The sequence below is a fragment of the Xenopus tropicalis genome, chromosome 3 (assembly GCF_000004195.4).
Source record: "Xenopus tropicalis strain Nigerian chromosome 3, UCB_Xtro_10.0, whole genome shotgun sequence".
Lineage (NCBI taxonomy): Eukaryota > Metazoa > Chordata > Amphibia > Anura > Pipidae > Xenopus > Xenopus tropicalis.
Window position 1 is genome coordinate 56,818,204 of NC_030679.2, and position 27,518 is coordinate 56,845,721.

Here is a 27,518-nt window from a genome sequence, read left to right on the forward strand (position 1 = left end):
TTTAGAACAATGGCAGGTATATTAACACAACAAATAAAAGCAGAAAATGGCTTCAGCTATGTCAAAAAACAAACATCAGACTGAGCTGGGAAATGGAAAGGTAACATGGAAACAATAGAAAGAATTTGGTAGAAAGTTATCCATTGCCAATATACAAAATGTTAAAATCAATTTATTCTATTTTGAGTGCTTAATTCAATACAAAACTGTATAAACATATTGTACATGAATAAGACAAAGTCACACTTTCTTACACAGGTCTGGTTACTACTATGCCAAGTCTGCTAAATCTGATGATGGCAATTCATTTGCAGTCCAGGTTTTGCAATGGAGACTTCATATGCCAGGCATGCCAATACTTTCCCAGAACCAAAGAACGTATATCAGAGTGTATATACACATACACACAAATACCCTTATGGAATAGTGAGACTAGAAGCTGCCAAAAGGTCAGGGATGTTCCTGCCATGAAAGTGTCTCAACGGGGTGGGGACTGCGGGCTGCCATGGATAGGAAGCCTGTTTGACAAATGTCCATTCTCCTGAGTAACTCGCTGGGTGTAAAATAATATGTATGCTTGTGCCTTGCACACCTCTTCCACGGTACACGAATGGAGCTTGGAGTCATTGCAGTGGACCCAGAAGCCTGCAAAGAAGACAAACTTTTTTAAACTTTTTGGTTGCTATGGGTTACTGCTACTGGGCAAACTTAGTGCCTTTTATTACATATAGAGGTTATAGTGTTACCTTTATGTATTATACATGCTTCTAGAAAAGCTATGTTTTCTACATATTGCAATAAATGAAGCTACTCTATATACACAGATTTTACTTGTCTTACCAACAATTCAATCTCTTTTCCTGTGTATGGGGTCAGCACATATCTTAATGGGGTTATAATAGATGAATTAGATAGATTGATTGATAGATATAAACACTGTAACAAGTGTTGTAAAACAGCAATCCGGAAGGCAAAGATAGAAAATGAGGAGCGCATCGCGGCCGAGGCCAAGACTAACCCCAAAAAGTTTTTTAAGTATATTAATAGTAAAAAGATGCAGGTTGAGGGTGTGGCCCCATTGAGTTATAATAACAATATGGTTACAGCGGATACAGAAAAGGCAGATGTGCTTAACCAGTTCTTTTCTTCTGTGTATACAGTAGAGGAGCCAGTGGGCCAAGTCCCACCCAATAGCTGCGCTGTTGCCTCAACTCCAACTACACAGTGGTTGGCACAGGATTTGGTGCTTAAAGGGTTACACAAGATAAATGTAAACAAGGCACCTGGGCCAGATGGAATACACCCTCGGGTACTGAGAGAGCTAGGGGCAGAATTGCAGTGGCCCTTGTTTCTGATATTCTCAGACTCTCTTTCATCAGGTATGGTACCTAGGGATTGGAAGAAGGCGAATGTCATTCCCATATTTAAAAAGGGAGTAAGATCTCAGCCTGGCAATTATAGGCCTGTAAGTTTGACATCCGTGGTGGGCAAGTTATTTGAAGGCTTGTTAAGGGATCCCATTCAAAATTATGTAGTGGAGAATGCCATTATGAGCAGTAATCAGCATGGCTTTATGAAGGACAGGTCCTGTCAGACCAATTTAATTGCTTTTTATGATGAGGTAAGTAAGAAGCTGGACAGTGGGGATGCAGTAGATATAATCTATTTGGATTTTGCCAAAGCATTTGATACCGTTCCCCACAAACGACTGCTTTCTAAGCTAAGGTCTATTGGTCTTAGAGAGGTCGTTTGCACATGGATAGAAAACTGGCTACAGGATCGGGTACAGAGGGTGGTTGTTAATGGTACATTCTCTACTTGGAATAAGGTCCTCAGTGGGGTCCCTCAGGGTTCTGTACTGGGTCCACTTTTGTTTAATTTGTTCATAAATGACTTGTGGGAGGGTATTATGAGTAATGTATCAGTGTTTGCAGATGACACAAAACTCTGCAGACCAGTCAATTCTATCCAGGATGTGACATCCCTGCAGCAGGATCTTGACCAACTGGCAATCTGGGCAGCTAAGTGGCAGATGAGATTTATTGTGGATAAATGTAAGGTCATGCACCTGGGATGTAAAAATATGCAAGCCCCGTATACCCTTAATAGGACTGCACTAGGCAAATCCATAATGGAGAAGGACCTTGGAGTCCTTGTAGATAATAAACTTGGCTGTAGCAAGCAATGCCAGGCAGCAGCTGCAAGGGCAAACAAGGTTTTGAGCTGTATTAAAAGGGGTATAGATTCACAGGAGGAGGGGGTTATTCTTCCCCTTTACAGAGCGCTGGTAAGGCCCCATCTAGAATATGCTGTTCAGTTTTGGTCTCCAGTGCTCAAACGGGACATTATTGAGTTAGAGAGGGTCCAGAGAAGGGCAACTAAGCTGGTAAAGGGTATGGAAAGTCTCAGTTATGAAGAAAGACTGGCCAAGTTGGGTCTGTTTACACTGGAGAAGAGGCGCTTAAGAGGTGACATGATAACTATGTATAAATATATAAAGGGATCATATAATAACCTTTCTAATGATTTATTTACCAGTAGGTCCTTCCAACGGACACGAGGGCACCCACTCCGTTTAGAAGAAGGGAGGTTCCATTTAAACAATCGGAAAGGATTTTTTACAGTGAGAGCTGTGAAGTTGTGGAATTCCCTCCCCGAATCAGTCTTGCTGGCTGATACATTATATAGCTTTAAGAAGGGGCTGGATGGATTCTTAGCAAGTGAGGGAATACAGGGTTATGGGAGATAGCTCTTAGTACAAGTGAGGGAATACAGGGTTATGGGAGATAGCTCTTAGTACAAGTTGATCCAGGGACTGGTCCGATTGCCATCTTGGAGTCAGGAAGGAATTTTTTCCCCTCTGCGGCAAATTAGAGAGGCTTCAGATGGGGTTTTTTGCCTTCCTCTGGATCAACTAGTAGTTAGGCAGGTTATATATAGGCATTATGGTTGAACTTGATGGTAACTTACTATGTTACTATGTTACTATGTTACTATGTAGATCTCCATAGGAATAGTTGCATGAATGAAGCCCTTAAGCAATATGATATAAACCTGCCTCCCCGTGTGATCCAAACAATTTACCAAGGCATCACCAACAAATCTCATGTTTACAAAATACCCCAATTAAATTGAATTTTAATCTGCAATTAGTTAAATATCCTCATTAGTTCAACAAACTGATGAGCGTATTTTGAGTGGCACAGTTCACCCAAAAGGCAGGAGTCTGAACTCCATGGGGGTCATTTATAAAGACTGGGCAAATTTACACCCAGGCAGTAAACTATAGCAACCAATCAGTGATTAGCCTCTTCATCCAGTGGCAGGTTGAGTAATAAAAGCAAATAACTGATAGGTTGCCATGGTTTACTGCCCAGGTGCAAATATGCCACAACCCTAAACAGGCTAAATTATTTTTATAAAATATATTTCTTTACTAAGAAAATATGAATCTTTCCCTACCCATAATCCTTTTCCTGTAAAATTAGCCTTGATCATATCTGTGAGCTAATTGGAATGCTAATGTCACTTAAGTCTAAAGTAATTTGGATGGAACTTAGTTCTAACTGGGCACAGAACACTATTAGGTATAAGTCATATGTGGAATTTAACTGGTGGGGGGGGGGGATCTAACATCTGTTCTTCCTTGGGAACTAAGGGGCTCCTAAATCTTTATATTACCTTATTATTTCCCCACCTACATCACATCATCATGCAGTGCTTTTATTAGAAAGCCATCAGTAACATTTCTAACCAATATTACCATCAATCCCTGCAACGTCATATAAATGTAAATCTACAGTGTGAAATGAAGTAACATCACATAACATTGTCATTTAAAACCAATTCCAAAAAGTGCAGAGAGGATTGTAAAGACAATATATAATGCTATATTCTTCAGCTCATATGCAAACCCCTTAAGAAATCTGCAGATAAAACCTATCCATTACCTCCTTCCGGATTGTAACAAAAGGCAGTGTAATGGCCAGAACCAAAACCTTTCCCATGATGCATCACGACAGACGACAGATCATAAATAAAGCAGTCAGCTCTCAGGGCTGCAGTGGACTCTCTACAACAATAAGGCTCCATGTTCAGCATCTGGTCAAAGCGAACATGCACTCCAATTTTCTCACGATGGTTTCGGCCAGACCACCTGAGAAAGCAAAGAAACGTTTTTATTTTATACTTATTAGAGATCCAGCCTAACAATGGCAGTGCATTTAAATGATGAGCCACAGTAATGTAACTAATCAATACACGTGGGTTGCTATGTCACTACAGAGACACATCAGCAAAATATTTATTATGTTAAAGAGGAGTCCAAAATGTCTAAAAAGTGTGTGTACCTACTTTAAATAGGAGCTGTGCTGTTGGCAGACATTATCTCTTGCTGATTCAGGGTTTCTTCCATGATTATAGTGACAGTCAATTGCACATGCTCCTGTGGCAATCTTCAACATAAGAGGAACTGAGTGCGGTGTGAGATGGTGCCTGCCAACCCTTTTGTGCAGCTCTGGGGTAGGAGGGAGCCTTTCATTCAGGGGGACACAGAAGACATATAGGCTAAAGCTCCCCCCTCTAGGAGGTGTGCTAAGGCTGCTCTTGCTTTAGCTCCTAGCCAGCCCTTCTGCAAATCAGTTTGTACCAAAGGCCACAGGGGAAGAACATACCCCTTCATATTCTGATAGGACAGCGCATGGTATGTTCCTTGTTTTGCCAGTTATTAACATTGGCTGAGGAAAGGCTCAGGCCTTACCCCAAAGTGACAGACCCAAATGCACAAAAATAAAATTACCGGAATCTCTTGAGGTGCAGTCTCAGGACCTGAGGTAACCGACACACCATCAGCTGCTTCTGTGCTTCTGTAAGGACAACTGGTTTGGATGAGAACTTCCTACGCTTTGCTGCAGTGTGGGAAGAACAAAATAGTGATCTTCAACTGATAGTTGCTACTATAAATTCTAATGTCATAGCAGGGCAGATTTATAAAAATTTGACATTAGAACTCACTACAGAAAAATTAATCCACTTTCTATTCATACCTATGGGATTTTTAGAAGCGTGTTTATCAATATGTAAAGGTTAGAGTTTACCATTTGATAAATACGCTTCTAAAAATCCCATTGGAATGAATAGAAAGTGGGTGAGCTTTTCTATAGTGAGCTCTAATCTCACACTTTGTTAAATCTGCCTCTTACCGTCTTAAGGAGCAGAATCACAAAAAATAAAGCACATTTTTTTTTTGGAAAACCACCTGTTTAACAGACTCTCATGCTTTAGTGTCCTACAGACCATTTATGGAATCACTGAGCATCATGGCCAAAGAAGAGCCAATGAATGTACATTTGTATTATTTGCTCATATACTGTAAATTCTGATGAGCTGTTTTCAGCAAACATAAAAAGTTCATGGAGGTGCTAAATAAGGGCTAAGATTGGCTATTAGGCAGCCTCTATGCACACTATCAGCCTACAGGGGCTTTATTTGGTAGTAACTCTTGTTTTATAGTACTATACCCACTAGGATATTCTCATCATTGTTTACACACCAGATCAGCAATATAATTTTGGCAATGTAAGTGGAAATCATCAGCAGAACTCATGTTAACCTAGGGAATGCTGTACCTACCCACACAGATGGCAAATCACAGGATTGTTTGGATAATATAAGGGAAAGTTATATTGTATGTAATGGGGGTAAAGTTGGATTAACAGAGGGAAATGCAAAATACTGGGCAGAGAACAGGATTGAAATGACACAGGGACTTGCAAGGGGTGTTAGGTTTGCACAGAGTGGGAGAATAAGTAAGTGAGCTACATGTCCATGATAGTTGATGACAGAGAAACCACAAGAAAATGTTTTATGACCATTTTCTATCTCATATGGGAAATAGCTTCCAGACACAAGATAAGAGCAGGATTTGTGGTTAGTGAAGGTTGCACAAGGCTTAATAATAACGGCAGTCATACATGCCTAAGTGAGGGAAACAGCTGGTTAAAACAAAGAAATGTTTTATGTCATCCTCTGACTAAGCTGGTTTGGGTAGAACCCAAAAATGCAGCAGAATGCACCCATATCTTGGTTAAGTTTGTCTACGTGGGTTGCTAGATTCTGAATATCTAGTGATTCGTGCAGAGACATAAAGGGAGCAGGGAACAGTAGATGCTGCAGATGAACCATAAGGGGGACGATAGTAACATAGGAAACTTCCTTTCTTCTAATCAGAATAGGTGCCCTCGTGTCTGCTGGAAGGATCTACTGGTAAATAAAGCATGAGAGATTGTTACGCACCCCTTAAGCGCCTCTTCTCCAGTGTAAACAGACCCAACTTGGCCAGTCTTTCTTCATAACTGAGACTTTCCATACCCTTTACCAGCTTAGTTGCCCTTCTCTGGACTCTCTCTAACTTAATAATTTCCTGTTTGTTTCAGGGACAAACTCCACTGACCCCCAATGAATTAAAAATCAAAGGTAAATTCCACTGCCCCAAATGAACTGACTGACTTATTAGCACATTAATTATTCATTTTAACTATTTATATGAACTGCTTCATATCATCAGCTGGTTATATTGGGATCTATTTACTGAATTATATCAGTGTCTTCTACTGCTCCCCCCCAAATATAATACTAACTTATTAGCAAAATTAATTGTTTTTACAATTTTTATGAACTATTGCCGACTAGTTATTGGGACCCTCAAGAATATAATTGGGCCCCTAAATGTATGCAGTTTACGTACCTTATGCAAAAATGTATGTAACTTCCATATCGAGCAATGGCAGCACAAAGCAGGTAGGTGGGAAGGTGTTAAAATAAGGGAAAACTCCACTGACCCCCAATAAAATAAATGGCTTATTAGCACATTAACCAATGGAAATATTTATATGAACTGCTTATTTCAGAGTAACATCTACTGTTTATATTGCACAAACAAGACATGTTTCAGTTCCTGAACAGATACACACTGATTGGTTCTTATCCAGCAAAAGACGGCACCAGGAAGTAGAAAATATGGATGGGACTAGTAACATTTTTTTAACACAACATGTCCCCTTTAAGGCTTTAATTTCAGTCTAACTCGGAATCTGGTCTACATATAGGTATTCTAATATAACTATACAGCTCTCAGGCTTAGATTATCAACTGCTATCTATAGCAATCAATTAGCAACCTGTTTTAAGGCAGGCGTTTAATTGGTGGCAAACTTAGGGGCATATTTATAATAGTGTGTAAGTCAACATCACTGGTCAGCTTTCTAAATGATATATACATAATAAAAATGTATAGCGTATAAAGTGCGACTCCCAGATCAGTGCCAACAGACTATGCATTCTGACACTTATGAATGGCAGGCAGCATCAACCAACTCTTTTGTGTTCAAACAGATGGTACAATCCATGCCTCTTTTAGGTCTCCTGATGTCGACAGAGGCACAGGCAAACTTTTCTCCATCTGGACAGAACAACTGATTGCTAATAGGACCATGAGACAGTTCTTAAAAATTGCCTCCTTAGAAGGAATGTACAGTTGTTGTGTGATTACTGTAATGTGACACCCTGTCATACAATATTATATGGCTGTATATTTTATTAATATAGTATTAATTATATCATTTAATATGAAGTAGGCATGTAAGCTTCAGTGTACATTTAAGTGCACATTTTAAGTGCATATATGTCCACAGAATTGTTAGTTTCGATACAGTGCAACTATAGATATATAAGCCCTCTCAGTCTATGTGCTATTACACAAAGCTGGGATCTATAAGCACTAAGGCTATGGATCAGAATTTCCATGTGAATACATACTGCCGTTACTCACTGTTGCACTGGTCACAAGCATAGATCTTCCCTTCTAAGGCTTCAGTCTCTGTGAATTTGGCCAGCATTTCTGTCAACAGACAAGGCCGCTGAGAAGCTGTCTCTTTGCCATTGAAGTGGTACCTCTCGGGAAACTCAAGAGACAAGTCCCAAAATGGCTCAATGGTATTTGATTTGTGATCACAGGCCAGACAAGTAACCTAGAATAAAAAAAGATGGATTTTAGTCATGCTGTTCACCTTATATAACACCACACCTGGATAAGGTCACACACCTTCTGTAACCCACTATGTACAATAGTACCAAAGTGTTAAATTAGCAGACTTTCAGCAAGCGTGTGCCTTATACATGCTAGAATTCAAAGATTTACTTTCCACATGTGGCTTCCACTGGCCTCCAATAAAACACACTAAGAGGCATATTTATAAAGCTGTTTAACATGATTTATGCTAGAAAAACAGTATAATAACTGGCATATTTATAAAGCTTGTGGAAATTATCCTTTATAAATAGCTAATCATAGCATTTATAAAGCACATTTTTAAGACTAAATGTAATTTGCACCATCACCTCAGACCTGACACAACTGATTAAAATCACAGGGACTAATTGATGCTGTAAAGAAATTCTTACTTTTATACAGGGCTTTTACCAGTTCTTCTTATGCCACTACCACAAAATTAAAAAAAAAAAAAAAATACTTGTATAAATGGTCTGACCTATTAACAAAAATCTTCTGCAATCTTTATAGTGCATCTTTCAATTTCATATTTGTTATTTCTGAACCTAATTACCCATGTGATAACGTGCAGTGTAGATCAGATTTCCATGCAGTACCACATGTTACACACAAAAATATCATCACGCTGTATGGGAAATTCTGACCACAGCCGGTGATAAGCCTAAAGCAACACACCCTGACTGGCAATCTTAAAAAAGTCTTCTGAGTGGCTTTTTTTAGTTCACATGAGTCATTGGGAATTACCTGGCATTTAAAGGCATTTTGGCCCATAGTAACCATCACCTGCAACAACCAGCTAATGGTAGTAGTGCTCATATGCAAAACCTTGGGCTGCAGGCAAAGGGAGAGAGCATGCAAGTTCCCATGTCAGGGTAGTGGATCTTCTATATCCTCACTTGTTTCTCACCAGTGAGAAGAGTGTGTTTTTTATACACTTAATTCTAATGAATAACTATAAATGAAACAAGGAAACACATTTGCAGGGAGATATGAGTGGCAAAATAGTGTCACTGGCAATATAGCATATTTTAGTTACCAAATGGAAGACATACACACACACACACACACACACACGAGACACTGGTTACACTAAAGAGAAGACAATAATGTTAAGAAAAGTTCTGACCAAGCTCAGAGGATCCAGTACATATACAGCATGCTGGTATGGAGGTGGAACCTTATTTAGTCATAAGTTATCCTAATACTTTGATATGGTAAATCAGCTTCCCTTTTGTAAGTGCAACATTTGGATTAGTTCAGTGTCAACAGACATTAAACCTTAGAATTGTTTTTTTTTTTTTTTTTGAGATTTACTATGCATCCAAACTGCTAAAAATCAGAATCTGACAATTTGCCAGCTAAAACTTGCTGAGACTGTGTAGAATTCTATGGCAGGTGTCCCTTCCCTTTCCTGGAAGACCCTTCTTTTGCTTTAAAACTTTAGAGGTTTCAGATTTTTGGCGCTGTTTTTTGTGCAATAATTTAAAAAAGTTGCAGTTTTCACGTGACTAATGGGAAAATTCAGGATCTTTGCAAATTTTCACGCACTGACTTTTTCAGTTCAGACTTTTTAGTAAAGGTGGCCATACACGCACCGATATTATCGTACGAAACCTCGTTTCGTACGATAATCGGTGCGTGTATGGCATGTCAGCGAGCCGACCGATATCGCAGGAAGCTGCTGAAATCGGTCGGCTCGCCGATCGGCCAAGTTAGAAAATTTTGATCGGGCGCCATAGAAGGCGCCTGACCAAAATTCTCCCTTCAGAGCTGAATCGGCAGAAGGAGGTAGAAATCCTATTGTTTCTACCTCCTTACCTGCCGATTCAGCCCTGAATGGTGTGTGGCGGATCTGACGATGTTTCGTGCGACCGATGGTCGTACGAAACATCGTCGGATCGCCACGTGTATGGCCAGCTTTAGTGTAACACATTTGCGGAAATGAATCTATTCGAATTTTTAAAAATAAAAACAATTAGAAATGTTAGCGTTTTAGTAAATATTCCCCTAAAAGTCATAAATTGTGCTTTGCTAGTCCCATGTACTTGAGAGTGCCATAGCCACCAAGCTGCTGCTTCATGCAAAAGGAACTAGAGACAGAATTCAACAGTAGGTCTACTTTTGATTACAACTATGCCTATTTTAATAAGCCTTAAAATCACCCACTGGTTAAGTGATACTAAACTACTTCACTACACAAATAGTAAGCTCTAATACTACTCTTTATGGCTCCTCCTTACTTGTATACCTACTTTATACTTACAGAACATTAATCTCTCTTTAATGAACTCATATAAGAACCATGCCTAGTAGGGCTACAACAGCCTGCTGTTATCCAACAAGGAAATACCCGTGTATTTTTGGCTTGCCTACATTACCCTGCTAACAGAGGGCAGACAGGATTCCCAGTGAAAGATCCTCCAATGACCTCTATTTCTGTCTCTCTGGAGAGTTGTGGTGCTGTAAGAATCTATCCTTGTTACTGACTGTAGCTTGCTGCAAGCTTTTACTTTTCATAATATACTGGAATGTGCTCACACTTTCGTTAACATTCACCCCGAAAACAAGGATTTAAGCCGCAGTCTTATTTTACCCTTTCCTGTGGATCAACGTACATTTCACACAGAATAACAGACCTGTTTATAAGTTTTTGCTGTACAAGTGCTTCTGTTTATGCAATTGCATGAGCAGAGATCATTTGGGCAGGGCACGCTTTGTGCAAGCACCTGCTTACATTCCTGATTGCTGATCCTGTATTCACCATCACTCTGCTGCTTGATATCACGTATTGTATAAGGGAACCGCAAGTCAGTAGGAAGAAACTTACAATACAAACATAGTGGAAGGAATTGTTTACTCAGTTCAAGTGTAGTATTTCAAGGACCACATACCTTTCCCAAAGCCTACTTAGGGGCAGTGGCACACATAGCAGTTCTGTGTGTTTTGTTGACTGAGCGATTAACTGCTCTCTGTGTGGGCAACACAAAATGCTAGGAATCGCTATATGATGATTTTCGTGGCAGGAATCCCAGGTGCATAAGGTGACTGACACATTTCCAAATAATCAACTGGCATGAGACATCTTAAAGGGAAAGGAAAACCATTTTTACCTAAACATCCCAAGCAGACTCTCCCCTCCATAAGTGCAACATCCCCAAGAGCTGAAGAAAATACTTCAAAAGGCTTGATATAGCAGCCACCAACCCAGCTGCAATACTGTGTTTCTTACCAGGTAATAGGGCAATTTCTTGATACTGTTCAGAAAGCTAGTGTCCTGCTTATGCATTCATAAAGTAAGCAGGACTCTAACAGGAGATGGCCTCGACAGACAGAAAAGTAATCCAAAACAATGATAGCATTATAAATCTTGCTTCAGTATTAATCGGATTTCTGGTGTTTGTTTAAATATGCGAGAGGCAGAAAAATAAGAAAAAACAGCTAAAACCAACACATACAAAACCAAAATGTAAAACCCCGGAGGACCTAGCCCAAGCATTCACCTAAATCTCTGAAGTGTTTTTAAAGAACCTCTGGCCCTTCTAATTTGTGATAGCAATGTGTGCCAAGCTCTCTGGGTCTCCTGCATCCCCACCCAATCTGCCTACTTATTCTGCCATATCACACACTCCAGAACCAGGTAGAAGAAAATCAACATCTAGCATCTAGGGTCCTGAGAACAAAATTAACCTACCCATATTCCTTCCTAGTCTTGTATTAACTTAGCACTATAGCCTGTCTTTTCTGACACTTTAAGCCAGGTGTCCTCAAACTTTTTAAACAGGGGGCCAGTTCATGGTCCCTCAGACTGTTGGGGGGCTGCACTATAGTCCTCAAACTACGCACCTCCCCACCCCTGCCAGGGAAGGAGTGGCACAGGTAACTCACATCACCAGTGCTCTGGTGAATTTTGTTCCTAAATCTCGTATGTAGTCTGGACCTTTGCTAAAAGTGAGTTGCCAATGAACATCAATGAAATTACATTTCCATAGAAAATGTTCTTATATATTGCTTTCACTGTGAAAGACTCTCTTGGTAATTGTCATGTGAAATACTTTTTTGTAGCATATGCAATGCTATGGTTGTCCGTCTCTGCCTTTCCCAACAGGAGTCCCTAGAACATTCATTATTAATCTTAAGTCTCTAGTCAGGGAAAAATGTCTCCATACTTTAGTCTGATGGTCATCTAAACAGTTCCTATTATATATCTATGATCTCAACCTGTTAACTACTACTTCTATGTACCAGACTGCTCCAAGGCAGATGTTAGTGCTAAACTAGGAGGCAAAGTGAGAGTCCTGCTTACAAGGGTATTCTTTAGGCCCAGACTGGCACCATGCTCCCTGCTCCATCCTCTCGCTCCCTGCTCCCTGCTGTGCCCTCCTGCTCCCTGCTGTATCCTCCTTCTCCAGGCTCCCCCCGCTGCCAGGGGTGAGCCCACAGTGGGGACTGGTTAAATTACTTTGGGGGGCAGTAGTTTGAGGATCCCTGATTTAAGCTATCATTAGATAACTATTTTCATCCAGAGTAGCAAAATGACTGGCATTTGTTTTACAACACACTGAATATATGTTTTGTAGTGTGTTTTAAGCCGAAATGCAGGCAGCTTTCTACAAGCCACTGTTTTTTCTTATTTTATACATGAAGGGGAATATTTCTTCTTACAAACAACAGTTTCAGCAGAAGACCATCAATCAAAACGACTGTTCAGCCTGAAAAATTTTTTTGATTGATGACTAGCAAAGACTAACCCACCAGCACTGAACTAAAAACAGCAATGCCCTGAGGACTGCAGGTGGGAAAGGCAACCAGTCACTGCCTATATCATGCTAAATGCCTCATTTAAATTCAAAGACTATCTTTCTCTTTGACCACATTTACACTGTAAGAATCTACCTTACTCTAAAGTGTTTTTTCTCGTCTACTGCATGTTTTTGCACACTGAATAGTTTCTGATCTCTAAACAAAATGTAACATTAGACAAAAGGGACCTAGATTAACACATAACAAAATTTGTAAAATGATTACTGCACTTATTTAAGGAACAAAAGTAATAAAAGCCTTAAAGTGGTTCTTCACCTTTAGATTAACTTTTAGTATGATATGGAGAGTGCTTTTCTGAAACAATTGGAAATTGATCTTCATTTTTGTGTGTGTGTGTGGTTTTTTTTGGTTTTTTTTTATTATTATTTAGCTCTATATTCAGCAGTTCTCCAGTTTGGATAATACCCTAGCAACCAGGCAGTGGTGTGAATAAGATACTGAAATATGAATAGGAGAGCCCGGAATAAAAGATAAGCAGTAAAAAGTAACAATAACAATGATATTGTGGCCTAAAAAGAGCAAACGTTTTTAGCGACAGGGTCAGTGACCCCAGTTTGAAAGCTGGAAAGTCCGAAGAAGCAAATAATTCAAGTCAAGTTGAAAATTTGCTAAAAACTGGCCTTCTATAACATACTAAAAGTTAACTTAAATGTGTACCACCCCATTTAATAACTAGTTTAAATACCGGCAATAAATGCAATCAAACTTTTCCTAATACATTTAGCTTATTCTTTTTGCAGATCTCCTTTAAATGGGACACACTGGTTTTAGATCAATGTCTTGCTGAATAACCCAATTGCCCTTCAACTCACAGCCAGATAACTGAATAAAGAATGTTCTGGTACAGTGCGGAATTTAAGTTTCCTTCTATAATAGCTATCTGACCAGGTCCTGAGGCAGCACCACAATCACGCTACCACCCCCAGGTTTGCTTTTGTAGGTTGGTGGTCTTCTGATCCTGGCATCAGTCACAAACAGCTGTTGCTAAAGAGAGACCCAGGGGACTTGGTTTTTACTGCAAACCTTTCACCCAATTACTGAGTAATATAATTACTCAAAGATTGCAGTTTGAAAAGAGGAAGGAGAAAAATCCTTTAGCCAACAATGCATCAGATGTGACGCAAACTTTAGTCAGTCGCATTAGGGCTCTGGCACATGGGGGAGATTAGTCGCCCGTGACAAAACTCCCTGTTCGCGGGCGACTAATCTCCCCGAGTTGCCATGACCCGCCATCCCGCCGGTGAACATGTAAGTCACCGGCGGGATGGCACACGCGGCGGGGCGATTTCAGGAAATCGCCAAAAAAGACTCACGAGTCTTTTTCGGCGTTTTGCGCGAAATCGCGCCGCCGCGTCTGTCATCCTGCCGGCGACTTACATGTTCGCCGGTGGGATGGCAGGGGTAGGCAACTCGGGGAGATTAGTCGCCCGCGAACAGGGAGTTTTGTCGCAGGCGACTAATCTCCCCCGTGTGCTAGAGCCCTTAGAAAAACATATGACTAATCACCAAGAACGAATGAAAGTAAGCTTCTCTCTGACAAATCGGAGCAGATCTAGCTCTATACAGAGAAAATACAAAGGATCATAAAGATCCTTGGGATACACATTCCAACTCAACCATTACATCGCTTACCTAAATATGACCACAATCCTACAACAAAAAGGAACATCTGAGAGAACAGAGACATTAATGAAAGTAGGGTCATCTGGCTAAATCCAACCGGTATATGCTACACCTTAAGTAACAAAACTACAGGAATATACAGAGCAATTAACCTTTTAATAAAGGTGGTATTGATACCCTGGCATTAGGCACTAGCTCACTACAAGCTGGCCCTAATAATGCAAGGAGAAAGGGAAAAATTAAGCATTTTGAACCAGGGTGGCCCCTCCTCAATCTGATACAAGCTGATATTTCTAAGATTCTGTTTCCTTTAAAGGAACTTCCAACCAGCAGGGTCACAAGTACAAGTAACCTATCAACAAAACACATTTGTGGCATAAAAAAGGTGAAAGCAAACCTGCAATCTAAATGTACAGAACAGAAACTGCTCATAAGATGCTGTTTTTCAACTAAAGAAAACCACACAATTAGCAAGAATAACCCTAATACTTTCTTAGTTGCTTTCTGTTGTTTTGAACCCGTTTTTTTAATGTTGTTTCAACTGTATGTTAAAAGCAATACACAAATTTAACAGTTTGTCGTTTCCTATGTAAATGTTTATTTATATTGCTTTCTTATACCCTCCTATATAACAACTAATTAGAAGCTGCAATTAGGTGGCACAAAGGAGATGAAAAACAAAACTTAACCTGCTAACAACAGCACAAATGACCTCATTACTACTGTACCACTTGGTACTTTATGCTTATAACAGTACATGTCTTCCCTGTGTGTACTTTTCTATACTGTGCTTTATAAATTAAGTTTTACATACAAACATTATGTTTGTATATTTGTCCTTAATAGACAAGCCCCATAGTGTGCAACATTCCTTTCACAATTTCCTTTCATTTAAGAATTTTTTTGCTAATTACAACTCTATTGTATAACATTTTGGAGAAAATTCCAGTCAGTACAACTTACATTAAGCATTAAATATGCAGACAAGAGATTTTACATATGAATCTCGAGTACAAAGGGGAATGCCTACAGTATTCCCCCACCATAGCTTTTCACATACTGTATTCATTTTATTCCATATTTTACATTTATTTGCAACATCAGGAGGTGTCAGTTAAAAGTTTCAGTTATATTCTACAAAAGTCTGTATGTAAACAATATCTTTAACCACAAAACCTGTCAGATCTGCAGGGCATATTTGTTCTCTGTAAGGGCTGAACCACAGCAGAGATTTTACTCAGATGCCTTTGGATTAACCCATTGCATCCTACAATGACACAATATCACAGGCAGCAATTATGTGGCAGATTTAAAAATTAAAATCTATTAACTACATAAAAGATTTGCCATCTTGCAGAATCAGTTCCATGTATTTCCTCCAACAAGACACAGTTTGAATACCTTTTTTCCCCCCTATATTCCTATACCTTCAAAAGTTTTATCAGAGTTGTGCTTAGTACAAGAGATTGGCATGCTCGCATAGATTTTGACATTTGTCTGGCACTTTATAGGCTATAATGTAAAAAAAAAAAAAAAAAAAGGGCCCATGAAGTTGTAACATTACCAGTGATGTCATAACATTTCCCTTCAGGCCACGCCCATTCCTCAATTCCAGGATTATTAGCACAACCACTGTGGACAGTGATATGAAGCTTTCAGGTTGATGTCCCACAAGGGTGTTAGTCACCCACCATAGATCTCTGCTATTGCGGGCGACTAACCGCTCCAAAATGCCTTTCCACCTGCGACAATAGGAGTCGCTGGCAGAAAGGCCTTCGCATTGTTTTGGTTTTCCGAAGTCGCATGAAGTTTCCTACTTCAGGCAACATTGCACGACTTCAGAAAACCGAAATGAGCGTGTTAGTCGCCCGTGACAGATCTCAGCTATCACAGGCGACTAACATGCTTCATGAGACACACGGAGCTACTAGTAGCAGCCACTTGTCACATCTAACAAAAAAAAAAAATACAATAGACAATGCTGATCATTTACTGATAATTGTCTCTTAGGGCTCTGGTACACGGGGAGATTAGTCGCCCGCGGCAAAACTCCCTGCTCGCGGGCGACTAATCTCCCCAAGTTGCCTTCCCTCTGCCATCCCACCGGCGAACATGTAAGTCGCCGGCGGGATGGCAGACGCGGCGGCGCGATTTCGCGCAAATCGCCGAAAAAGACTCGCGAGTCTTTTTCGGCGATTTCCCGAAATCGCGGGCGACTAATCTCCCCGTGTACCAGAGCCCTTAGTGTGTTTTAGCAGAGGCAATTCTCAGTATTGTCTGGCAGTGACAATTAGCTGCTACTAAGTAGCTCCACAATGGTTGAGAAGGAAAGAATACAAAAGCAGGATGAGCCTGCAGTACATTCAAAGGTTGTGAATCAAAAAGTCTATATACACCTTTTCATGTTTCCATTGTGCAAACCAATACAGAAAATAAAAAGAGAAGCTATACCTTCAATGCTTCAACAGATTTTCTGTTAGAAAAGAGACCAGTTATACCCCATACACATCAATAAGTTAACAGTACACTACGTGATCATTTATCCAACTTTCCAATGATCGTCCTGCTGTAGATCCATGATCTATAAAAGTTTACAATAAATCTGATAGAAAGATTCTATCCCTTGTTTATGCAGACACACATTCCATGGACTAACAATGCAGAAACTGTAGGTGAGAACTCTGTTTACGTATAATGTAAATTGCAAAAACCACATCTCATTTCCTACATGGATGTAGGTCTCAGCATGCATAGCCACCCAAGTGAAATTACTTCAAATAAAACATCTTGATGTGTTCAGTGATATCCTTAACAAAAAAAAGTGTGAATTCACAAACAGGATAACTAGCAAGATACTCGTGAACCACCACTAACAAAAGCACACAAATCACTTAGCAAAGTAAAGGTCCCCCCCCTTAGACCGATTCGGCAGCTAATCGGCCCGTGTATGCACTACAGACAGGCCTGCCCGACCGATATCTGGCCTGAAATCGGTCAGCTCTCGATCGGGCAGGTTAAAAAATCTATTGGATCGGGGACCACATAGGCTCGTTGATGCGGTCCCCGGACCGACTTTTCCTATACCCGTCGTTATAATTCGATCGTTTGGCCCCAGGACCAAATAATCGAATTAGCCTGGATTTTCCCGATATCGCCCACCCGTAGGTGGGGATATGGGGAGAAGAACCACTCGCTTGGCGACATTGCCAACAAGCGGATCGGCCTGTGTAAGGGCACCATTACTTAACATATCTGTACGTGCTTCCATCATACAGATTCATATCACATCTATCTTGTGCTGTGTTTCACTATCTTACAAAATCAACATTACTATTAAATGTGTTTTAAAAGAAAATGAATTCTGCATGTATGCGGAATTCTTCAGGACAAAGCTGGACTTTTTACTTAGGATGAAATGGCTGGAAGCCAAAATATAACAAATACAATTTAATACTTGACCTTCCTATACAAATAGCCAGCATTCTATAAAACATTTATATGCAATTGCTTGGTAAGTCTAGCTGACAGACACCAATCCCAAGACTATTAGAAGCATGGCACACTGCCCCCAAGCATATTTTTATGACCACAAAAGTAAATTGGGCATGTTAGCCCATTTTAATCATGCCAAAATGTTTATACCTTGAGGGAGATATAACTAAATGTATTCTCTATTCATATATGTATGATGAATAAAAGTTTTCTTGCTTTACAGACTGATGTAAGCTGGAAGAGTTAAAGGAACAGTAACACTAAAAAATGAAAGCTTTAAAGTAATAAAAATATAATGCACTGTTGCCCTGCACTGGTAAAACTGGTGTGTTTGCTACAGTAACACTACTATAATTTATATAATAAGCTGCTGTGTAGCCATGGGGGCAGCCATTCAAGCTGGAAAAAAGGAGAAAAGGCACAGGTTACATAGCAGATAACAGATAAGCTCTGTAGAATACAATAGTGTTTTATCTGTTATCTGCTATGTGCCTGTGCCTTTTCTCCTTTGAATGGCTGCCCCCATGGCTACATAGCAGCTTATTTATATAAATTATAGTAGACTTTCTGAAGTAAACACACAACTTTTACCAGTGCAGGGCAGCAGCACATTATATTTTAGTTACTTTTATACACTTTCATTTTTTGGTGTTACTGTTCCTTTAAATGAGGACAAAATCCTTGGCCATTTTCTTTTTTTTTTAATGTGTCCAAACCTCCCCCATAAAAGAGCCCTGTGCCAAGCTACATTTAATTGTCCCCTACTGGCTGCCCCTTGCCCTATGCCTGGTCTCAAAAAGCAGAGTAGCACAGCAGGTTTGGAGGTTGCTATGTCTATAAAATGTTTTGGTAAAATGCTGTATCGTGCTTTACAAACATTAGCTCTGTGAATATAAAGTAATGGATTAAAACAACTTAAAAAACAGTTAAAGGTCTATGTATATTTACTTTATGCATCATATATGGATGCGTCCAAAGCATCTGGAAATACCTGTTCCAGTGCCAGTCAGGTTATATAAATTGGTTCTAACCAATAACTAGCTCTATTTAGCAAAACAACTCAATGGGCCCTGAAAGTACTAAGCGCTAGCAGTAGATCTTTTATCTACTTCTAAATACATTTATTTTTGCAATGTTACACTCATTCATTAAACCATACATTGTTTGCAGGCAAGTACACTCACACACATACTATGCTTGGTTTAATGGTACCAGATTCAATATTTTATTGATTTCCACTGGTAATCATTTGTGCCTTCACCCTTCTTGGGCACAAGTGTCTCACTGTGGGCAAAATGCAAAATATATATATGTTTGTGTGCCATCAACTGTTCTGCAGTAGCCAAGCTGCAAGTAGTTTTAGGCAATTCACACTGCATGCTTCATTCGAATCCCTGAACAGAAACCCTGCCCATACTGCAAGACAAAGTAGCCGTAGTCATATGTAATAAACCACCACTATGCCTGACCATTATGAACTTGAAGTTTAAGACTTAGAACTGAATACCAGAATGCACTGCTGATCTATTAAAACAAGAAGCATATACAGTTTAACCCAGCTGCACATATGAGTCCTATTTCATATAAAGGTAATACTTACTGGCTAAAGGCTGGTGTTAGCCTCAGGCTTTTGAAAACTGAATACAAGAAGGAAATGTGCTAAAACAACATAAAAATACTTTTCTGAACACATTATTCTCTTTAAATTATGACACGTATCCTCTAAACATAGCTCAGCAGTTTGCGGATACTGGATTTTCTCCATACCTACTGTAAGTTCAAATACAAGTGCATCTAGTAATAGCAACTGTGCAATTTACATACCTGACTAAGTAGTTGCCCGTGAAAAATGTTGTTGACGATATTCAGGACCTGTTTGATGAGTTTCCTTTGAGAAGCAGGAATTAGGGTTGGGTATCTGGTGCCAGTTGTCTCCAATTCTTGTTGTACTTTATCCAATAGTTCACAGAGGAATTCCTGAGCATCTTGTTGTGCGTACCCACGGAAGGCTGGTATAAGCCTCCAGACTGAATGTAGCATTGCAAAGGGAGAAACCAGTGCCCATTTACCTGACCACATGACTTGGAAGAGGGTATGCAATTCATGACATAGGGATATGTGCTTTGAACTTGGCTCCTTAGGCTGAATTAGTTCCATGTTTCTACTATTTGAGGCCCCACCACTAAGTCCCGAGGAGAAGCTCTGACGCCTTGCCAGTGATCTTTGAACTTTAGTGTGCTTTTGTGTTACTTTTGGTAGGACAGCGCTAGGTGGGTATTTGCTGGACAACCTTGTTTTCCCACTGCCAGCAGCTGCCAACAACTCCTGAGTTTGATTGAGATCAAGTTGCAAAAAACACTCCCGGAAAACATGCAAATGACTCAGTATCTGAAGTATTGAGTTCATGTAGCAGGTGTTCCCCAGATTCCTCAGTCCTGTTACTCCAGGGGTCACAGTGGGCTTTCTTTTTATTGGAGAATTACCAATTTTTTTTAAGCATACTTCAATAGAGGTAGGTGCTGGTGGTTTTTGTTTTGTGGTAGGAGTGTATTTTTGGTTCATTTTTTGCACAGAGGGCAATTCAGTTTTGGGGGAAGGTTGCATTTGCTGTTTCAAACGTGAACTTTTTCTAGGGGGAGTGCTTTCCATTTCTTCCTTTAATTTGCGCTTCAACTGCTGTCGCCTTTTCCTTGCTTCCTCTCGCTTCTGTTCTGCCACCTCCCTCAAGCGTTCCTCTTCTAGCCTTTGCTTGCCTTTTGGAGTCAAAGCAAACCATGACCTAAAAACCTTCCCTAAGAGAGCATGCCTCCGATGCCACAATGCAGTGAATGCACGGTCTTCATTTTGAAGAAAGGCTTGTGCACCTTCATGTGAAATGAATGAATCATCTGCAGTTACCATAGACCGCAAAGTCCGACCACTACGTGTTGTACAGTCATAGTTCTGACTTTTGATAGCACTTAACGTGCTTCGTAAAAGTTTAAGGTCACCAGTGGTGTTGTCATTGAGAACATAATCATCACAGAGGTAACAAAAAACGTAAAGTTCATTAACCTCCAAAGCCAAAGGATGCTTACTGTCCTGAAAGTGTCGCAGTGCATGCTCTTCAATGTATCGACCACACGCAACATGTGAACAGCTTAGGCAAGCCCACACGGATTCGGTAGTGTTGCAATCCACACAGTGCCACTTTTGAGGGTTCAAAATTGAATGATCTTGGGCGAGACGCAATCGGCCAACATGTTTACATTTATCCATTTTCAGTTTTCAGATTCAGGTGTCAGCTAAGCTGCAGTTGATCTGTTGCATTTTGCACATACATTCTGACCTGCAAAATACACCAAGAAGTCATGATTATTAAACCTGTATGTAACTTCTTGAGTAAAACTCTCTAACCTTAGTTATGTATATCTCTAGAAATATTTGTAGACACCTATAACAATACTTATAATAAAACAGATGAGTCCTTAGTGTTACCATGTTAAGTAAAGCATTAGTGAGTAAAAGACAGAGAATCCTGGTGTGGGATTTTAATAACACTAAGCTAAATAAAGAACTGTGAGGCCAGCGACAGCATGCATATTAGTTTAAATAAAGGATAGTAAATGCCAAGTGTGTTTACACATACCTCAAGAAAAACTAGCATTTTTATAGTGTTTTTAACAGGAACAAAACTGTGTGTGGTATTATGGAAACTACCCTGTCAACAAAATAATTCCAGATAATGTTCTGCAAACCGCACTGGCACACTAGTTCATAGAAAGACAACCCCTGTATGCTGATCTTTGCCTCCTCAGAAGAGTTCCACTGGCACCAGTTTAAATATATGTCAAGTCTTTAAAATTTATTAGTGGTATATTAATAAAGAAATTTTCAATTAAGTCACATCAGGTATCACATATCACACAAACTAAATTTTACCCAAACCTAACAAATACAGAGAGAACACTTTCTATAAAGACATAGACTAGTTAAACATTAAAGGGCAAATTATTGGACAATACAGATTATATGTACAGGCTGTATGGTTGCTTGTAGGACAGCTAAGATCATAAACTACTTTTGTACAACAGTTTCCAGCATCCTGCTGGAAGGCTGCAGTTTACCTTTATCTTTTTTGTAGAGGATGCCAAGAACTCCTAATTATATATTTTGATTCCAAAGCAGTTACCTTGGAATTTCATGACCTGCTTCTTTATGAGGTGAAGGGGAATGAGATCACTCAGTCCACAAACAAACTATTATTACAAATAAAAACTGAGGTGCTTATAGTAGTGGATACATTATCCAAGCCACAGTAGAGTGATGACACAAGCGTAGGAGCAGATTCTTGGCATACTTTTATCTGCAGGCCAAGACCCTGCCTGATAAGGCATAAGTCTTACGGGAATTTGACAGCAACTTATCATGCAGCAACTAAATTGATGTCACTTAAATACTATAAGGGCTCTGGCACACAGGAAGAATAGTCGCCCGCGACAAATTCTTGTCACGGGCGACTAATCTCCCCGAACTACCATCCCACCAGCGAAAATGTAAGTCGCCGGTGGGATCACCGGCGACTTACATTTTCGCCGGTGGGATGGGAATTCGGGGAGATTAGTTGCCGCAAACAGGGAGGTTTGTCGCGGGTGACTAATCTCCCCGTGTGCCAGAGCCCTAACTGTGTTTTATCTTCAAATAAGATTCAGTTTTGGGTCATGCAAGCTAAACGGAATGTAAATGAGTACTGGTACAATGTGAGACTAGACAAGCCCTATGCATGAACCAAATTCTCCTATGTGGGCTTATCTAAAATAGCAAACTTACTCATTTCAGCAGTAAGCTAAACTGGTGCTGGGAAGTGTACAGGTCACAAAGGTTCCTAGAGGCACAAATTCTTGTGCTGATTTTTAATCTCAACTGCTTTTACTCAGCAGAACAAGAATTTATTACAGTTAACCTATAATCTGCTCTTGATAAAAATAAGGAAATCAGCAGGAGTAGCTGAAACGTCACAAATAAAAGATGACTGATCACCGTTGTGTGCATTAAATTGCATTATATATGCATATGCTTTACCTTTGCTAAGTACTGTATAAAGGGCCACCATGATGCAACTTGCCCATTCATTAGGTAAGAATGCAATCCAACTCAAACTAAACACTTTAGTCTAAAGGATGTATAAAACACATTTAATTGGATAGAATACATGGTACCAGTGGCTGTTCTAAAGGTGAAAACTGACAGAATTGGTGTATAGTTAACATTCTAAAAAGTAGACAAAAACTGTCATCACTGCCTCGAGTACAAACCAAATAAAAGCTTAAGAACAGCACACAGTATTGTTATATCAGTGTAAATTGCTGTAAATCTGTGCAATTACTATCAGTGCTTCTGTGTTCGCCCCACTTTGTAAATTACTAGGGTAGGTGAAACACCGCTATTAAAGGGTCGTGATAACCTAGCATTTCCTGCTGAACTGTACGTAGCACAGAAAAACTGGCCTTGTTATTTACACAAACCTAAGAAGCAATCCCTTCTCTGAAAAATTAGATGTACAGTCTGGTTTGGCTGTCCATGCTCCTAAAAGGCATGATACCAGAAGCGCAAGGGAGATTTGTCACGGGCGACTAGTCTTCCCGTGTGCCAGAGCCCTTACTCTCACTTTTTTCAAATGGATTAAACCAGGGATCCCCAACCTTCTTTACTCGTAAACCACACTCGGGTGTAAAAAGTGTTGGTGAGCCACACAAGCATGAAAAAAGTTTTTTAGGGTGCCAAAAAAGGGCTGTGATTGGCTATTTGGTAGCCCCATGGACTGCTGTCCTGCAGGAAGCTCTGTTTGGAGTAAAACTGCTTCCAAAACTTGCCTCCAAGCCAGAAATGTAAAAATGGGCACCTGCTCTTAGGCAACATGTTGCTCATGAGTCACTGGTTGGGGATCACTGAATCAAACAGGAGGGTACGAGATAAACAAATCTTGTGGTCAGAAAGCCTGAGAGGCGGCGCGATTTCGGGAAATCGCCGAAAAAGACATTTGCGCTAAATCGCGCCGCCGCGTCTGCCATCCCGCCGGCGACTTACATGTTCGCCGGTGGGATGGCAGGGGGAAGGCAACTCGGGGAGATTAGTCGCCCGCGAGCAGGGAGTTTTGCCGCGGGCGACTAATCTCCCCGTGTACCAGAGCCCTAAAGGTCCCCATACACGAGCAGATCCGCCCGCTAAACTAAGACCTATGGCACAACAGGGACAAGGTGGACTCCACTGAACTGAATGACAGGCCAAGCAGCTATTATTATTTATTATTAACATTTATTTATAAAGCGCCAACATATTCCGCAGCGCTGTACAATAAGTGGGTTTCATACATTGGACATACAGAGTAACATATAAAGCAATCAATAATCGATACAAGAGGTGAAGAAGGCCCTGCCCAAAAGAGCTTACAATCTACAAGGAGAAAGGGTTGACACACAAGGTGTGACCTGGAACTTCTGTGCCATATGCAAAATGTCTGCGGTAAACATGCCCAGTGTGTTTGTATGCATTATAAGCAAATTAGTATTACTATGCTAAGGGAAATCAAGTAATGCCTAGTAAAAAGCCTTTGCATTGGGTAATTGCTAAAAATTATTTGAGAGAGGCAGCCACTGCTGGGTGGCATGAATGCGATCTACGTAGTCAGAGTGATTTAGTAAAAATAAAAAACAAACACTTCCTAAATCTTACCTTAGGCTAATGCCAGACGAAGCATAGGGCGGATATTTTCGGCAAGCGGAAAACCACTTGCCGAAAATTCTGCCCTACGCCTCCTACTTGTGCATGCACCCGAATGAATGGAATACGCTTGGGTGCAGCACATGTAGTGGAAATACGCAGAAAAACGCGAGAGTTTGAAAGTCTTGTGTTTTTATGCGTATTTCGGAACATGTGCCTGCACCCGAGCCTATTCCATTCATTCCGGTGCAGGCACATGTAGGAGGCATAGGCGTAGGGTGGAAAATATCCGCCCTACGCCTCGTCTGGCATTAGCCTTAAGTACAGTTCCAGGCAAATCTCCACCAGCTGAAAAACCCACAAGTCCCACTGTCAAACTGCACTGGTTATTTAATAACTATTTTAATTACGATGATGTCAAGTTATATATATTTTCCTTGCCATATATAAATGGTTTATGTAGTATGCTTCTCCTATCTAATATTCTGTCCTACTGCTGCTCAGCATTACTGAGTTTTTATATATCACTGTCCATTTAACAGTGACTGAATTTACTTGTTGGAGCTAATTATTGACAAGATAATACAGAAAGATATGGGATCCCTTATCCGAAAAGCCGTTATCTAGAAAGCTCAAAATTACAGGTAGACCATGTCCCATAGGATCCATTTTAAGCAACTATTTCCTATTTTTTTCTTATTTTCCCTCAGTGATACTTGACCCTAATTAAACTGCATGAATTCATATTGGTGGCAAAACAATCCTATTGAGTATAAATGGTTTTTAGCAGACTTAAGGTATGGCAATCCAAATTACAGAATTATCCTTTATCCCAGGTCTCAAGAATTTTGGATAATATATCCTATATAATAATATATTCAATACCTGTAACAAAAATATAATCATTTATACTTGTTTGGCACTAATATCACAGAGCCTTTCAACAATCAAAACACAGCAAAGTAACCCAAAACCAAATCACAGAACAGAACCTGTCCAAAAGTAGACTTTTCGTAGAAAATAATCATTAAGCATAACACTGACACATGTATTCTTGTTTTGGTTTCTTCTTGACTGTGCACTGCAACCAGACATTTTGGTAAATAAACTACAAATAAAGATTATCTTTTCTTTAGAAGCCACATTATTCCAGTACAATGTTAACACAGAAAGAATAGAGATGAGGTATTGTATACTATGAGGGTTGCAGAGAATTAGGATGTCACTAGGTGCAAATATATAATGGCTTTCCATCCATAATTTAGCATTCTTCCTTGCACCAATATACACTTGTGCACAGAAATGTTGACGAGTTGATATATTATATGTCCTATACATTTCTGTTGCTAAGTGTAAAATTATCAACCAGGGGTGCTAAAACCTTGCCAATAATTATTCACTATTTATTTAGCACTGACACATTTACAGAAACAGTTCATTTAACACATCAGCCCCTGCCCAAGTGGAGCTTACAATCTAAAGTCCTGCCTATCATATTCATGCAACACACTTAATTACATTAATTACTGACCTTCCTGTATGTAAATAGACCACAGAATCATAATATTTTGTATGGATATTGGAACTTTAAATACATGTGTAGGAAGCCAAGAGACCAAGTGGTGCAGTGATTAAGTCACTGTAATCTGGTTCATGGAAGCAAGGGGTAAAAAATTGTTCTGATATCGGTTTCTTGTGACCATGGCCAAGTCACAATATTCTGACTCAGTTTTTGGAGCTTATTTATATTATAAATATACATTTTAATTTCTACAGGAATGAGACTGATTGGACAGAAAATACTGCTATGTACTGGGCTGCACAGAATCCCCATCATATGGGGATCAACGGACTGATGTAAATGATGAACAATCTCAGTAAAGTGCTTCATAATATGTCATTAGCAACAATCAAGGAGAAGAGGAGCAGGCACTGGATTTGGTACTGAAGATGGAAGAGATAAAATAAAGACATCACAGCAAACCCTGGATAACAGGCATTAAATGGTTCAATATTTCTAGCAAGCTTTATCACTGCTGTACAAGTAGACCTTTATGGCTTTAGCCTAGCTTGGGTTCCCACAGCCTTTGTTGTATGATTAACAGCTTCCCACATGAAAGAAAGGAGGACAGCACAGATCCAGGGGCTGAATACAAGCAGTAGAAGCGCTCATGGTCACGCTGCCATTTATAAGGATTCATTCTGATGAATAGTTTGAGATGGGTGCAGCTGAATTAAAGCAATGGCAAATGTGTGAAGCCTGAGCCAAAGAAACGTATTAGTTATTCAGGTCACGAATCTGAAATCTGATATTATCAAACCACCGTCAAATTTATGTTGCCAGTTTCCCAAGCCAACTAAAGCTAGCGGGGCATGCTGGAAGTTGTAGTCCGGCAGCAGCTGCAGAGCCCGTCCGGGCACAGCAAAGAGGCTGACGCTATGGCCACTATAGGCAGATTAGAATTGTGAAGCAGATGCTAAAGAATCTGTGCTGTGACTTGTGCAAGGGGTCAGAAAAGAAGCCCAAAGCCCGGCCTGGCTAGTATGGTACACAGAGGGCATTTGTCCCTCTAACCATAACCGAACAAGTCGCTACTGTCTGACCAGATGCTGTTTAATCAGGCACTCACCGCGCAGACTTGTCGCTTGCTGCGCTTGTTCCCCGGTCAGGGAGAAGCGGTGCAGGGACAACAATAACAACAAAGTCCAGGCTTTTCACTCTGCCCGCCGCTCAGCTCTCTCTCTCTCTACACGGTGACGATGATGATGACGTCAGGAGACGGTCTGGCAGAAAGGAAGGGGGAGGAGCGAATAAG

The 27,518-nt window shown here is 40.2% G+C and overlaps 1 protein-coding gene across 3 annotated transcripts; it reads right to left on the reverse strand.

Moving 5' to 3' along the window:
• usp44 (ubiquitin specific peptidase 44) lies at window positions 1-27,518 on the reverse strand. Of its 3 annotated transcripts, none has more exons than XM_012968614.3 (6): window positions 27,333-27,518; window positions 19,828-21,331; window positions 7,828-8,026; window positions 4,799-4,865; window positions 3,951-4,156; window positions 1-645 (listed from the first exon to the last, which is right to left on the reverse strand). In XM_012968614.3, the coding sequence occupies exons 2-6, from the start codon at window positions 21,259-21,261 to the stop codon at window positions 479-481; spliced, it is 2,073 nt and encodes a 690-aa protein (XP_012824068.1). In that variant the 5' UTR covers window positions 21,262-21,331; window positions 27,333-27,518; the 3' UTR covers window positions 1-478.